Genomic DNA, 16,635 nt, shown 5'->3' with positions numbered 1-16,635 from the left:
GGTTGATTATGGGGGGTGGGGGGAGAGAGAAAGAGAACTAATTTCTTTCGGTGTGGGATATGATTACAATGTCTGGGGAAATGGGATGATTGCATTGTGTAGTAGTGGGGAGAGAAAGGGTTCTTACTTGAATCTTCTGTCTCTAAGGAATATAGAGAGCTTGATGGAAACTTGCAGCATACGTAAAGGAACGTTGTTACGAAGTATATTGCTTAGTATTTATGATTTATTGAATGTTCTATATACAAGTGTCGTTATTGATGTTTGCTGGTGTGTGGGGTCAAATAAATGTTCAGGTGTCAATATTTGGTCACGTTAATAAACGAGCTTGGGAAACGTTGCCCTGCTGAGCAGTAATTCCAATTATTTTATGATCATTTGTGTTGTTGAATTCCCCTATAATTTCCTCCCAACCCCCCCTACACATTGATAGATAGAAACCCCTGACATTCGCCCATACCTATTGACATAGAGACACAAACACACCTGTCCACGTGCGTACACAGTCTCTGCCCCAATGCGCGCGCGCACACCACACTCCCTCTCCCCCACCTCTCTGCGCATGCGCACCGACATACCACCCGCGTTGACTGACCGACAGACTCAGACGTATTTACAGTCACTCATCTCCATTGTTTTTAACTCCATGATGGCGTCATACAGCTGAACCCTGCCGGCGGCGGGAAGCTACTGAAGTTTTGAAATTTAAACCGACAAAACCAACCGACCGCGCTCAGGAAGGGGAGTGTTATCGTATCAATCATATCACTCGGGGATTGGCGTTGAGGAAGTTGGTGATCACGCGGCTCTGTTTCTTTTTCTCTCTCTTCCCCCACCCCGTCATAGCGCGCGCCGCGGTCCACATCCCCGTGTAGGGGAGAGGCCCGTGCCCGTGCGCGCGGCGAGCGCAGTGTCCGTCCCGGGGCTGGCGGGGAACCTGCCTTGAGCTCTCTCCGACACCGCACGATGCCGATCTGCAAGTATTTCCAGGAAGGTCGCTGCCGCTTCGGGGACAGTTGTTGGAACGAACACCCGAGAGGCGCCGGGCGAGGACAACACACAGCAGGTATTGTGTGTCAATAAATTGAGAGACTTGCATTTCTGCTATTATATTTGTGCTGAGAAATTTCTTTTTTTTTTCAAATGCATGGTACTAAATGTTTTATCTTTTTAGTCATATTTTAGAATTCATTTTCATTAATTGTATTTGCAGCAAAATGTTTTTATGCTCCATTTCCCAGTGATTCTCTCAATGGTAGATACGTCTTGAGTGAACTAGTTAAGAAATTCCCAAACTGCAAGCCCCATATGTAGGTTTGAAAACCGATGTGATTCCCTCAGCGAGTGCTCTAAGAGTGAAGTACTCGAGCTGTAATGTAGGAGTCTGTTAAGAAGAGTACAGTTTTTATAGCTCTGAGAAATCCATGGCAGCCGTTGCTGCCTTGCATCTTCAGACTCCACAATTTCAGCTCTCATCCCACTTGGGATCCAACCCCCAGTTTGGGAAGCCCTGACATTAGCCTTAAAGAATGTTTTTTTTTAAAACTTTATTCCTGAACTCATTACATCTAATAATTTCAAAAATGTTGTATTTACAAGTTTTTTTAAGTTCAGTGTAACCTACGTGAATATTCAAATATTACATTGCCAGCATTTTTTTTCTTTAAAGTGTCTCATTAGATATTCGGTGATGAAAATGCATCCACTGTTTTGCTGCCTCATGCTGTATTTATAGCCTACAGAGGAAACTGGGGAAATCCATTCCAAAAACATCAATCTAATTATATCCAACCATCAACATTTTACAAACCGGCACCGTGGGGAGGAGGTGGCAGGGATGTTGATAGAAGAGGATTTGGAGGTGCAGAAACTGGGAAAAAAACAGCTCCAAGCTCTGGAGGCTTTCTGCAGAATAGATTTACAGCTCTTTCTGGTGATGATCAAAATCGTGATGCGGAAAACCTATTGTGAGTGCAATATTTTAATGCATGATTTAGTATAAGTATCAAGGTGATAAATTTATCAAGAGCTTTTGACATGAACTGTCACAGTCAAATATGCATAGTGTGTGAGAGATAGTTGAAGGTGTGGTTGAATGGCAGCACCTTGATCAAGTACAGAAGTAAAAAGGCAAAGAAATTTAGAAAGGTAGTTTTGAATCAAGGGCTAATCAACATCTGCCAGTTCAACAAAGATGAACTGTTGAGATTTGGACAGTAGGATGTACTCGTAGAGGAATGACCCAAAGGAAGATAAGAGTAGGTGTGAACTGACATAGGTAGTTCTTCTATAATGTTCTGGTTGCTTTCTTGTACAACCCTGCATTATAGAAAAATCACACTTTAGAAACAGCATTTGAAATGTTGACAAAGTAATCATGTTACAGTCAACACATTTTAAAACTTTGCACTTTAGAGACAGTGTTCCCAATTCGTCGATCGTTTTACAGCGAATTCACATTAACGAAACATGTATTATAGCAGAACATGTTGAACCATAGGGTCCGTTACCATGCTGTACGTCTTTATGATCTCTGTTGCTGAACAAAGAGACCTTGGAGTGCAGGTTCATAGCTCCTTGAAAGTGGAGTCGCAAGTAGATAGGATAGTGAAGAAGGCGTTTGGTATGTTTTCCTTTATTGGTCGGAGTATTTCGTACAGGAATTGGGAAGTCATGTTGCGGCTGTACAGGACATTGGTTAGGCCACTGTTGGAATATTGCATGCAATTCTGGTCTCCTTCCTATCGGAAAGATGTTGTGAAACTTGAAAGGGTTCAGAAAAGATTTACAAGGATGTTGCCAGGATTGGAGGATTTGAGCTATAGGGAGAGGCTGAACAGGTTGGGGCTGTTTTCCCTGGAGCGTCGGAGGCTGAGGGGTGACCTTATAGACGTTTACAAAATTATGAGGGGCATGGATAGGATAAATAGACAAAGTCTTTTCCCTGGGATCGGGGAGTCCAGGACTAGAGGGCATAGGTTTAGGGTGAGAGGGGAAAGATATAAAACAGACCTAAGGGTCAACTTTTTCACGCAGAGGGTGGTACGTGTATGGAATGAGTTGCCAGAGGATGTGGTACAATTGCAACATTTAAGAGGCATTTGGATGGGTATATGAATAGGAACGGTTTGGAGGGATATGGGCCAGGTGCTGGCAGGTGGGACTAGATTGGGTTGGGATATCTGGTTGGCATGGGCCGAAGGGTCTGTTTCCATGCTGTACATCTCTATGACTCTATGACTATGACTCTGTTGGGTTGCAGTAGGTTGTGGATGTGTTCAAAGAGGGGTCATATGGGACTTGAAACGTTAACTATGTTTCTCTCTTGACAGATGATATCAGACCTACTGAATTGGCTCCAGCACGTGATGATTTTTATTATAGTAATTCCACATGCTACTGTATTAGCTCTGTAGAAGTTCTTTACGGTCTTGATAATAGGTGGTTTTGGTGATAGGTAGGATATGGAAATTGAAGCGGAATTCAAGATCTTCCAAAACACCAAAGTTGTGCACTGACGTACCTGGTTTGATTGAAGAGAAGTTAAATCGAAGACTAAGGTTGAAATTATTGGTTGTTCTCCAATCAGGTTGGATTCAGGTTTGCCAACATTAACTTCAAGAAAACTCCCTTAATATGCCAATGCAGCTGTTGGTGAATGGTAGACTGTTTAATTGTGTGAAATTAAGGAGCTGTGAAACACAGCCTTGGGAGGAAAGGAAATTTGGACAATGAATCAACATTACTGTGAAGCATTTGCAGTTTTATGTAATACTGCTGGGAAGTAAATGTGGGATACTCAGGTCTTTGCTTCTAATTACCAACTGAGGCTTGGAAAAGATTGTTAGGCATTTTAATATGAAGAAAATTGTGGTTTAACAAAGTACCACTCTTTGAAAATCAATTTCATAGCTTATTTCCTTCTTTAAGAATTTTGTAACTCATTACAAGAACATGTTTGTGATGATATTTAAGGATGACTCCATAGTCGTTACTAATAATTTTTGTGTAAATGTGTGTAACATATTATTTTTTTCAATTTTGTTTTGCAGGGAAATAGTAAGAAAAGACATTGAAGCATGGGAAATCTCTGGCCAGTGGTTATTTTCCTGTTACTCTGTTGCCAAGGAATATGCATGTGTCTCAGGTACAAAACTGGTTCTGCTTCTGTGCCATTTTTCTAGAATCAGATTATCCCAACATATTTTTACCATTTAAATTCTACCTTAGAATTTTATTTTAAGAAAGAGAAAACAATATCCAAACAACAGACTGAAGAGTCACAGTAAAACCTTATCGATGGAATAAAATTCACAAAAGATAATTCATCAGGTACGTTTAATCTTACTGAAAAATATATGATGGCACAGTGTGTGTTTTGTTTCTCTACAGGTCTTGTGGACATCTCCCCAGAAGAATTGCGATTGGAATATTATAACAGTAAAGCAGGAGGCAGCTTGTCAAATTATGTAAGAACTGTATGCTTTTGAAGTCATTTTACGAATATGAAGTGGAAGCGTTGGACTAATCAGTCATGTTAGCTGATGCACTTTTGAGTGTTGTTTCTGCCTCTTCTTGTGGTAAGGCAAAATGGTGACTTCTGATCCTGAATCTATGTTCTTTGCAGAGGTAATTGTCTACTTCTTAGGTAAGTTTTCGAGCATGAAGATTCCTGACATTCTTTCATTCCTATCAATGAAAGAACCTCATTGATAACATCTTTTGATGGTTGCCGAAGCTAAAGTGAGAATGGTGTAACCTAGAACGGGTTTATGGATGAGATGATACTTTGCTTGACTGCAAAGATGGAAATACTCTCGTCATGTGAGATGTCACTGATTCACAAGGTGTAGCTGTTGCTGTCTGAGCCACCGTTTACTGACTATCCCTCATTGCCCTTGAGAAAGTTTGTGGTGAGTTGCTGCCTTGAATGACTAAAGTCCAGTATTGAAAGCAGACTGATAGTATCATTAGGGAGGGCATTCCAGGATTTTGACCCATTGACAGTGAAGGAATGATAATATATTTCCCAGTTTGGATGGTGAGTGATTTGGAAGGGAACTTGCAAGTGGTGGTGTTCCTGTGTATCTGATTCTCATGTCCTTCTGGATGGTACTCGTCAGGACTTTGGAAAGTACTGTCTAAGCCGCGTTGGTGAATTTCTGCAGTGCATCTTGTAGATTGTTGCTCAGTAGCTGCAGTGTGCACTATGTGGAAGGAGTAGATGCCTGTGGGTGTGCTCCTAATCACAATGGCTGCTTTGTCCTGGTAAGCGTCTTAAACGTTTTCAAGCAAGTGGAGAATATTTTGTAAGCTTTCTGACTTGTGCCTTGCAGATGGTGAATAGGCTTGGGAAGTTAGAAGAAAAGTTACTTGCTGCAAGACTCCTAGCCTCTGGCCTGCTCTTATAGCCCGAGTACTTATGTGGCTGGTCCAGTTCAGTTGCTGGTCAGTGGTAACCCCCAGGAAGTTGATAGCGGGGAATTCAGTGATGGTGATGCTATTGAATGTCGATTGTTAGTTTGTCTTTTTGAAGATGGTTGTTGGTTCTTTAGCATAAATGTTATTTGCCACTTGCAAGCCCAAGCCTGGTTATTGTCCATGTCATGTTGTATTTGAACATGGACTGCTTTAGTATCTAAAGAGCTTTAAGTGATGTTAAACATTGGTGCAGTTGTCAGCGAGCTTCCCCACTTCTGACCTTCTGGTGAATGGAAGGTCATGGATGAAGCAGCTGAGGACGATTGGACCTAGGACACTGCCCTGAGGAACTTCTGCAGAGATGTTCTTGGAGCTGTGATGACTGACCCCCAACAACCACAACCATCTTCCTTTTATGTCAGATATGACTTTAATCAGCAAACAATTTTCTCTCTGATTCCCTTTGACTCCAGTTTTGTGAGAGCACTTTGATGGCACACTCTCAAATTCAACTTTGATGTCAAGAGCGGTCACTCTTACCCTACCTGTGCAATCCAGCTGTTTTGTCAATGTTTGAAGTAAGGCTGTAATGACATCAGGAGCTGAGGGACCTAAATATTGTTAGTGAGCAGATTATTGCTAACCCAAGTGCTGTTTGTTAGCACTGATACCTTGCATTATTTTACTGATATTCAAGAATGAACTGATGGGAAAGTAATTGGCAGATTGGATTTGTCCTTTTTTTATTGTACAGGACGTACTTGGGCAATTTTCCACATTATTGGATAGATGCCAGTGTTGTAGCTGTATTGTAACATGCAGGATGGGGGCGTGTCAAGTTCTGAAGAGTTATAGAGTGCATAGTTTTTACAGTATCCAGTCCATCAAGCATTTATTAATATCCCAAAAAGTGAATTGAATTGGCTGTAGACTGGCATCTTAATGCTGGAAACCTCTGGAGAAGGCCAAAATGGATTATCCACTCAGAACTTTGGACTGAAGATAGTTGCAAGTGCTTCAACCTTATTTTTTGCATCAGTGTGCTAGGCTCCACAATTATTGAAGATGGCGCTGTTTATAAATTATCCTCCACCGTTCATGACGAGCTATGGCAGGACTGCAGAGTTTATATCTGACCTCTTCATTGTAGAATTGATTAGCTCTGACTTTCACTTCCTGCTTATTCTGTTTGGCTCACAATTAGTCCTGTTTTGTAACTTCATAAGGTTGACTTTTTAGCTATTTCTGGTGCTAATCCTGGCATGCCCTCTTTCACTCTTCATTAAATCAGAAGAATGTTATGGTAGAGTAGGAATATGCTGATCTGTGAGGGCGTAGATTGCATTGGACTACAATTTGGCTGCCACTGAGGGCCTACAGCACCTCATAGATGCCCAATTTTGATTTACTACCTATCCCATTTAGCACAGTGATAGTTTCACAGCATGTGGTAGGGTAGTCTAATGTTCTTTCAATATTGTAATTTTAGTGGTTCACTAATGTCTTTTTGGGAAGAAAATCTGCCAGCCGAACCTGGTCTGCTTGACATGTCACACGAGTCCCAAAGCAATGTGGTTGACTCTCAAGTGCCCTGTGGAAAATTGGGGATGAGCAATAAATACTGGCCTGGCCACTGACATCCGTATCCCGTGAATGAATAAAAAATATCTTCTCTATGTGAAGACTGGACTTCATGTCCACAAGTTGAATTCACTTGCTTTGGTGGGGTTCAATCCCACGACTGTGGTTGCGAGACCAACAATGATACCACAAGGCTATTGCCTCCCCTTTCTTTTCCAGTATAATTAATTGAAATAGATTTACACTGACTTAACAATAGGGAGTGGTACATCGACCCAACTTTTTCTAAAATTTGGCATATGCACCATAATTTTAGCTATTACGATGCAAATCTTGCTTGGAGCTGTTACTAACTTCTCCAATTCATCTTTTATTCTAATTAGAATACATTCCATTGACCTAAGAGTTAAAGTGAGGACACACTGACATTCCACAAATTGGGAGCATGTTTAAGTGAACTAAAGCACCTTTATAATGTTTTAGTGTAGAGAATGTGGTCCTGGAAAAGCACAGTCAGTCAGGCAGCATCCTTGGATGACTGACTGCTCCTTGGATGCTGTTTGATGAGCTGTGCTTTTCCAGCGCCACACTATTGAATCTGATCTCCAGCATCTGCAGTCCTTACTTTCTCCTCCCTGTAAAATGTTTTAATAAACCTGAATCTAAACTTATTTTAATCTAAGCTATTCCTTTTTGGAATGCTTGTTAGTTTCATTGTGCATGATCTATGAACTAAGGCCTTGCGTGACACCCATGTTGTTAATGATTCAGAAACAAAATAATTTACTTTATTTTCATGGATTGCAAGAGCATAAATGGAGCAAAACAATCCAGTATTGAATTTTAAGTTATTGAAATCTCTGGTTAGCAGTTACCTTGAATGAGAACTGAAAGTCATGCATCCAAAATATTTAGAATAACATGCTGACTGAGAGCAAATAGACTTAATGCTCTCAGCTATATGTCCATCACATTACTTTTTTTGAAGCAATAATTCTTAATTAAAGTAAAAATAATTCAAATGATTCTTCTTTAGTAGCAACAAGACATAGGAACAGGAGTAGGCCATTCAGCCTGTCAATCCTGTTCTGCCTGTCAATCCTGTTCTGCCTGCCATTCATCGAGGTCATGGCTGATCTGTGTTCTAACTCCATATGCCTGCTTTTGGCCCATATTTCTCAATATCTTTGCTTAACAAAAATCTATCTATCTATCTCAGGTTTAAATTTGACAAATGATCTAGTATGAACTGCCATTTGTGAAGTGGGTTACAAACCTCTAACACCTTTTGTGTGCAGAGGTGCTCCCTAATATCTTTCTTGAATGGCCCTAATTGGCCCAGAGTTCTAGAATCCCCATCTTTATCATCCAGTCCATTCTTGTTAATATCTTGAAGACTGATCAGATCACCCCTTAAACTTCTAAGTTCTAGAGAAAACAGACATAACCTTATATAATCTGTCTTCATAGCTACATTTCAGGAGTTAAGTTATCATTCTTGTAGACCTAATTGTATTCCTTTCAAGACCAATATATCTTCCCTAAGATGTGGTGCCAAGATCTGTTTGGAGTACTCCAATTGGGATCTAACCAGGTTTTATAGCTGCCGCATAACTTTTGCATCCTTAAATTCCAGTCCTTTAGATTTAAAGGACAGCATTGTTAATTACTGAATCTGAACAATTACATTAAGTATATGTTAGTTGTAATGTTAATTTCTAATTGTTAGTCTGAAATTTTTTTAAAATTGTATTTTGTTGCAGGCTGACTCCATTAGGCAGTTATCAAATCAACAGAAGAACAGAATGCTTGAAATTAAGAAACCAAATTCATCTGTAAGAAGTTCAATGGTAAGCTGTAATTGGGAAAAGACTGAAAATGTGTATGTAAAATAAATGGTAATTAATTTGTATTTGTGTCATTTTAAAATGTTCCAGTAGGCTTAGATTTTGCAGCTGTTATCCTCACCCTATTTATGAAGTAAATCAAAGCAACTTCTGGCATCTGTGCATGTACAATTGAACATAGAAATCAGGAAATTACTGTCTGCATTACACTGTTCCTCCTCCTCTCTAACATAGGTGCAAAAGCATAAATTTGTGGTACTCACCTACTAGATACTCACTAGTCCAAAAAAGGTTAGAATTTGTCCATATAATTGCTTTTAAATTTATAACAGCATTGTCAATCTTAACTGTTATCAAACAATCACAGTGACGGTGAAAATTAACTTTTACCTGTCTTGCCCTTTTAAGATATTAAAAATAATATTGTATTTCCAAAATTCATTACCTCTTGAAGGGTCACTGAACCCAAATGTTAACTCTGCTTTGTCTCCACAGATGCCAACCTGGTGAGTTTCTCCAGCAATTTTTTTAATTTAGTTTCAGACTTCCAGTATCAACAGTTCTTTGTTTTTATTTTTACTTTACCTTTTTTTTGTCTCTTACCTCTCTCTTAATTCCATCTAGCCATCTTAATTTTATTTTCTGTAGCTAATTTTACATTGAATTATTTCTTCTAACTTGGGATGTCTGCTTGTCTCAGTGAAGATTCATCAATCTAATCATGGATTCACTAACTTGCCTAACCCCTCATGTTCATCCGAGGTTCCCTGTAAAAAGGACTATGTTGCTTTGACACTAACAATTACTAAATCCAGTGCAAAAGCTCACAGAAAGTGAATAGCATTGAGCAATGTGCATCTTTCATTCACTGCTAATCATTGTGTGTCATTGTGCTTATATAATACGTTATCAGACCTTTAAAAAAGAACTGCATGACATAAAGTTAATATCTTTAAAATAGTGTCTCTATTATCTAGGCAAATGCAGTCACTGTTTTATAGACATGCAAATTGAGAACACAAGTAGGTTACTTGTCTCCTTGAGTCTGTTCTACTTCTCAATTAGATCATATCTGATTCAATTGTGTTTTGAATTCCATCCAACCCTAAGAGTCTTTGACTTGCATGTCTACCGAATATCATCATCTTTCTTAATTTAATGGCCAGGCAAAGGTAGAGAAGGACGGAAATTGGAAGTAAAGATAATTAATTTTTTTTCCAATTCCAAATGAAAGCAAAAGCAGCACTGGTGCAATCATTGATGTATCAGAAGAAGAGTTCTGGGAGAGGGGCAGATTAGGACTCTAAAAAGGAATGTTCATCTGCTCCACAAAGCAACAGAAACCATCTGGGTACCTTGGCCAGACTTTTGACTTGGAGAATGTGAAACGTGTTTAAGAAAAGAATTAGCTCAGCCAGGCAATGGAGAAGAGCGGTGCTGGATGAGGACGATTCAGATCTACTAGCAAAGAAGAACTGAAGAGTCTTCTGAACATTGATGGGGCAATGGGTGTGTAGAGAGATTGTAAGTCCAAGACGAAGAAGGCAACAGAGGCCAAAAAACTGGGAATTGTGGAACTGGCATAAAGCATCACAAAAGTAGCTGGAAAGAGATTGAACAAGGGAGGAAAAAGTAGTCAAGATGGAATGAAATAAGTTCAGTGGAGCAGGAACAGACTGAAACAATGGGTCTACAAGTGCAGCCCTGTTTGTGGATTTTGGGAAGGTGGTAGAAGCTGACCGCAGGATTAAGGTCCATAAGATGGGCAACTGTGGAGGAAAAAACTCCAGAGCAGGTGAAGTCAGTGACAACCCTGGAAACAAGTTTAATTTTCATTGTTAGGGCCATAGTCCTGGGGGAAAAAAGACATTCAAAACTTGGTGCTCAGGCTCTGCAAGGTAGAGGACCGGCTACCAGACCACAAACCACTCTTGTCAGGAGGTTTGATATCAAAATCTTGAGTTAGACCTGAGAAGAGAGTGTTTTAGAGGCAGACAGGTTGGAATGGGTGAAGAAAGCTGAGAAATGAAGGTGGTGCATGTCACATCAACACCAGGTCACCAGCTGACTGGTTACAGTTTGGGCACACTATATCTCGTAGCAGAAATTGGTCTTTGCAGGGCCCAGCTGAAGCAATATTTCTTTCTTAAATTTTATTTTTTTTTGCTGAGAGCTGAAATAGAAGCGAGGGGCAAGAGGGGTCAGCTAAAGAAGTGCCTGGTAGGAGTTTGCTGTTTTACACAATTCCAGGGTCATTTAACGTGTTTTTAAGAGTGTAGGCACGTTGGAGCTGCTGGACAGTAGAAAACTCACCTCCAATTAATTCATTTTATTCTATTCTGGTAGTGACATAATGTCTCAATATTATTGTCATTACTGATCCTAGCAATTAGTTTTAGTTGAATTACAAGCAGAAGTAAACTTTCTAATACTTGAACTGAACTGATCAGCAACAGGTTTAGTCCCACTGCACATTTGAAGGTGTTTTTAATAAATTGATTCTTCTTTGTACATGATACAGGTGTGTACAAGTAATTATACTTCATATCAAAGCAATTGATACTGGCTGAATTCTAATTTTTTGGGGGGTATTGTAAGTAATTCCCTTTTCTATGGAAAATTTTTTTTTAACCTCTAAAAATTGCACTGAAATCAAAAACTTTCCATAATGATTAAATGTAATTTTGACTGTTTGATGATTAGAACATTAAATACCAAGCTGTTGTTTAAAATTTGAAACGTAGTTCTCTCTAGCTCTCTGCTGTTTCACATCAAGACGTAACCATCGTTGTTGTGTAATGGAATATGTTTTTGCTTTTCTCATATATTGACTGCACCTAGATCTGATGTTGCATGGCACACATGCCGAGTTAAACTGTGTCTACCATTCAGTGACTCTGCTATAATGCCATCATTAAAAGAAGTTTCCCAATTATCATATGTTATCCCAAACTCAGCAGGTCTGGCAGCATCTGTGAAGAGAAAGCAAAGTTAATATTTTGGGTCCAGTGGCCTTTCTTCAAAAGAAGCCTTCTGTAGAAGTCAGTAGAACTGAAACGTTAACTCTGCTTTCTCTTCACAGATTCTGTCAAACCTGCTGATTTTCTCCAGCAATTTCTATTTTTGTTTCAGATTTCCAGTATCTGCAATTTTTTAAATCATATTATATCTGTCATCACATGACCTTTCATCGTTTTTAGTCTTGTGCTGAACTGCTCATTCATTGGAAGTGAGCTTCATGTCTGATCTTTAAACTGACATTATTCTTAGAATTTGATTAATCAAGCAGTTAATAGATTATTCCCTTTGTTGCTTTGTTACTAACTTATGTACTTTTTTTATAACTCTTCGTTAGTAATGTACCTGTCTGGATTGAAAATTATTTGAATTGCTGCCAAAAGTTCAGGGTTACAACACAAATGAATCTATTATCATGATTTATTTTATTTAGAGACTTCAAAACTATAACCTTTATTTTCCTTCTCTGTTTCTCCAGAGTGCTGAATTGAGAAAGCCAAACCAACAGAAACCTGCAACAGGATTTGGTGGAATGCAAACTTCAACCTTTGGCTCATCTGGTAACTGTTGATGTGCAATTACAATATAGATGTCTTAAATTAAATGTACTTCTGTAAAGTAGAAATTTTTTTCTAATCTCTGAAAAATGATGGTGTTAGTTAATTTCCTGTACCATTTTGTGGACTGTCAGCTGTTAAAATGCTAGAAGATTGATCTCTGGTTGCCAAGCTGACATTTTAATCTGCTCTTCCTAAAACTTCAGGAAATTTGTACTATAAAAAATGGAGTTTCAGTTAAACCTTTGAGGAATGCAACAAATAAAAGTATAATGTAATGCTGGGGGTCTGGGCACTTGGGGTCACGTAGAGGTGTTTTGAGAATCTGTGCTGTCAGGTGTCGATAAATAATAAAGGAGAGATGCCTCTAGTATGTAATATAAAACTTGCTCTTGACTCTGAGCTGTGTCACTCCTGATGGGTCAAGATGATCATGACAAATTTAAGTCAAGCTATTATAATCCATCTATAATTCCTTAATATAGCTATTAGTGTGCACTAGTTGGAAATTTGTTTGTGCAAGAAAGAGGGCCTTCGTATCAATTTATACACCAGTGCCACAAAGCTTAACAGTTCTAATACAAGTAAACTAATTTACAATGTAAATTCTATTCTAAGTAGCAGGTGATTTAGCCCATCTCTAATATGGCAGTGCTGCAAGTTACTAATTTAGTTCTTTTTCCTGTATTTGTTTCAGAAAGTATCAATTCAAACATCGAGCTGTCTTTTCTCAGTACCACTTTTACATTCAAATTTTATCATTTAACTTTTTTGCTACTGTAGACTAAGTTACTCATCTCAGTGCTGTACTGATATGATTAATTCACTGTTTGAATGGTTCTTAATCATTTAAGACATTTAGACTAATTTTTAGACTAATTGCGTACTACTGTTGAAATAAATAAAACCCCTGGAATTTTCATTTCCAAAGTTTTTCAAGTCAATTTTTATGAGGCCTGTAACACTTATGAATAGGTTTGAAGTGAAGCAGTTGAGTTCATATTTGATTTTGAGATCTGTTTCCCTGGTGGCTTACTGAAATAACATGACTCACTTCGGTTTTGTTTCTTTTCTAAGGCTTTGCCTCCAGCTCTGTAAACAGCAGCTCATTTAGCTTCAAACCCAGTGCTGGATTTGGCAATACCACAACAACATCACAGTTTGGAAATTCTTCAGCACCTCTGTCAGGATTTGAAACCAAACGAGCCTCTTCCTCGGTGTTTGGAAATACGTCAACGTTTGCACTTCCCACTTCCACACCAGCTTCAGCCCCTGGTGCATTTGGTGGTTCTGCTACCAGCTCAGCTGCAAGTGCTGCAGTGTTTGGAAGTTCTACTCCTTTTGGAAGCAACTCAACAATGGGTTCTTCTGGTTTTGGGGGTTCTGCATCTGCCCAAGCACCGACATCCTCTGCGTTTGGGAGCACTGTAACAACAACAACAACAAATGTTTTTGGAGGAAATGTAATTGCACCAGCAAATAGTTTTGGGAGCAAAGGAACAACAACAACAACAGCAACAACAAATGTTTTTGGGAGCACAGCAGCATCAGTATCTCAGTCCCAAAGCATTCCTGTTGGCAATAATTCAGTTAACGGAAACGATAAGTTGTATACACCTCGGACAGAACTCTCAGCAGATGACTTACAAGAATTTGAAGCAAAGAAGTTCACTCTAGGAAGGATCCCTTTAAGGCCACCACCAATCGAACTTCTAAATGTGTAAATTCGACGAAATATAATTACATTGATTACTTGCCATGATACTTCATTATGCACTAGAAATTATGTTTTTTGAATTTATTTTAATTCTTGGTATATCTGCTATAATCAGTAATATAGGGAATTTAACTTTATAGTAATTTATTGGATTGATTATAATTTCTTTCTCTCCAACTCTTCCCATGTGTTCAATTTCCCCATCTTAAAAAAATTCACAAATATTTGTCAACAGCATCACTCTTTTTGCAAAAGTTGGAATAAACCCACCTGCAATTATTTCTGTATTGGAATTATGTGCTGCCCTTAAGGAGGTATGCAGATTGATAAGTGGTTCATTTGCACCAGTGACTAGGAGGAAGAAAATGAATATATTAACAACAAATGAATGCTGGAAGCACTGAAACGTCAAGCTGTAATTTGCAAGATGCTGAGCATGATTGTAAGCAGAAAACATTGGTATCCCTTAATTAGCTTAATAAAGTTAGAATTACTCTTGAGCGACCTTTAGGATAAATTATTTCAACTTAACAAGCAAGATTTGTATGCAGTACACAACTTAACTGTCTTTTTTTAAAAAAAGCTGAAATGCACTGTACATTTTTACTTTAAGGTTTATTTAACTATCTACAGTGCCAATTGTAATTGTTCTAAAATGAATTTGTATTTAACAAAAACACATTATTTTAAATTTCATGTAAAAATATGCATATCAGGAGTGTTTCCATTTTGATGCATCCTAGGAGTACAGATTGTCTACTTGTCCCCAATAAGATGTATACTGTAATTTGCCTGAGTTAACCTGATAATTACCTATTCCCACAATTGTTATATTTTGTACCTTTTTAAGCCTTATAATTGTGAACTTGTGACTCCAATTATTATTTTAGTGCTGAGTTTGAATCTGTACATTTTAGAAGGGAAACCAAGTTATTTAACACTGTCAGGAAGTCTCAAATCTCTTCACAATCAATGGTAAATGGTGTATGAGTTTTCACCTATTGTATGCGGGTAGCCTTTTTTTGCTTGTTTGCTGCTTTTAATATTTTTATGTGAAATATTTAGCAAATCACATTAAAGTGCCAAATACAGAATTATATGGTGCCTGTATTTATTGCTGTGGTAGAAATATTTATGAATTGGCCATTTTTTGAATAGTTTCAGATGAATGACTTGGAGAGGAGAAGTGCAAATATTCTTCATTCATTCACCCTTCACAAAACGATGGAAAAAAATCTGTAATCATGTTGTTCACTTTGCTTTTAAAAAGGCTGCAAGTTTTCTGGTTTTAAATATTCATTAGTCAACCTGTTTGTCCCTCATGAGCAGAAGAAAATACCTACCACTTCCAAGGAATTACTTGTGCATTTAAGGATGTCCTTGTTCCTCTATTCTTTTTTTAAAATTATTTTCTCCTATTTGCACTACCATGCATTTTTGTTCTACATACATAGTGAATTTCTCTACATCATCTTGAAGGATTTTAAAGTTAGTTTGGCCATTTGCCAAACTAACAAGTACTTAGGTTTGCCTACAAAGGACAAATGATAACAGAAGATGGTAAATGTGCTGCCAAAGTCAGAAGCTGGGATAGAGGTATCCTTCATTTTCATGAAATTTCAGGCTTAAAACAAGAAGAAAACCTTAAAATTCTCCTTTTTGAACATTTCCCTGCATGGTTCAGAGACCTGAACAATAAATAAAGAAAATTAGAGGCCTTTCAAATGTAGATGATAAGATGTCTTAGGATCTGTATATGGAAGTTTACATATACAAGTTGAAAAATGAAAAGAAAATATTAGTATTTTGGAAATTTTGATTCTAGAGGGCAAAGTGGAGGGTAGCAGGTGAGAGATCATCATAAATGTATTCAAACAGCAGAATACTGCAGGTGCTGAATTGAAACAATACTAGGAAAAATAGCCAAACTATCTAGTGCAGAGAGAGGATCAGAATTAACATTTGAGGGATTGGATATCCGAGTTGGTTCAAGACATGCATTGAAGGCTCAAGTCGGATGAGTATTATGAAGCACAACCACAGATCTGGTAGGAGTAGTTGCAAGCAGAAGATGCAAGAGCCAAAATGGCTGTTTAATTTAATTAATGTTAGTTGTTTGCTCCATCTATCATTTTATATCTATCACACAGATGCATCAGAACAGGTGAACTCAAGTGCAGTCCTGCTGCTACATTGCTACTTCCAAATGCTTGTATTTTCATATCTGGTCTTGAGTGCAATGCTTTATTTAATGCTTCTATGCACACTACATCTGCATTTCATTTTTCCATTCTACCTTCAAATTATAAAAACTAAAACTTGAAGGGCAGTAAGAATTACCTACTTTCTAAAAATCCAATGATTTCATTTCAGCTTATAAATTCCAATTGTATACAGACCTCCCTTGTCCACTATTCACCTTTCTGCAAAGACAAGTTACTCCAAGTTTACAGTCTTTCGTAATGATAGATCAATCTTGTAATGCTTTTTGTCA

At 38.2% G+C, this 16,635-nt stretch overlaps 1 protein-coding gene across 1 annotated transcript; it reads left to right on the top strand.

The window, feature by feature from the left end:
* The first annotated feature begins 355 nt into the window (after positions 1-355).
* LOC122549764 (nucleoporin NUP42) lies at positions 356-15,235 on the top strand. Its single transcript, XM_043689753.2, has 7 exons — positions 356-1,066; positions 1,736-1,967; positions 4,053-4,147; positions 4,393-4,469; positions 8,766-8,852; positions 12,346-12,427; positions 13,502-15,235. Exons 1-7 carry the CDS (start codon positions 967-969, stop codon positions 14,146-14,148), a joined length of 1,320 nt encoding a protein of 439 aa, XP_043545688.1. The 5' UTR covers positions 356-966; the 3' UTR covers positions 14,149-15,235.
* Positions 15,236-16,635: the final 1,400 nt, after the last annotated feature.

Source organism: Chiloscyllium plagiosum, unplaced genomic scaffold (assembly GCF_037043375.1).
Source record: "Chiloscyllium plagiosum isolate Xiang-an unplaced genomic scaffold, Cpla_swu_hap1 HiC_scaffold_5, whole genome shotgun sequence".
NCBI lineage: Eukaryota > Metazoa > Chordata > Chondrichthyes > Orectolobiformes > Hemiscylliidae > Chiloscyllium > Chiloscyllium plagiosum.
The sequence above is the reverse complement of the archived record's forward strand: the minus strand, read 5'-3'. Positions and strand labels throughout refer to the sequence as shown.

Bases quoted from the DNA above. Each gene is read 5' to 3' on its own strand.
- LOC122549764 (XM_043689753.2), top strand. From the start codon at position 967: ATGCCGATCTGCAAGTATTTCCAGGAAGGTCGCTGCCGCTTCGGGGAC. The intron at 4,148-4,392 runs GTACAAAACTGG...GTTTCTCTACAG, and splicing joins GGAATATGCATGTGTCTCAG to GTCTTGTGGACATCTCCCCA. The intron at 8,853-12,345 runs GTAAGCTGTAAT...CTGTTTCTCCAG, and splicing joins CATCTGTAAGAAGTTCAATG to AGTGCTGAATTGAGAAAGCC.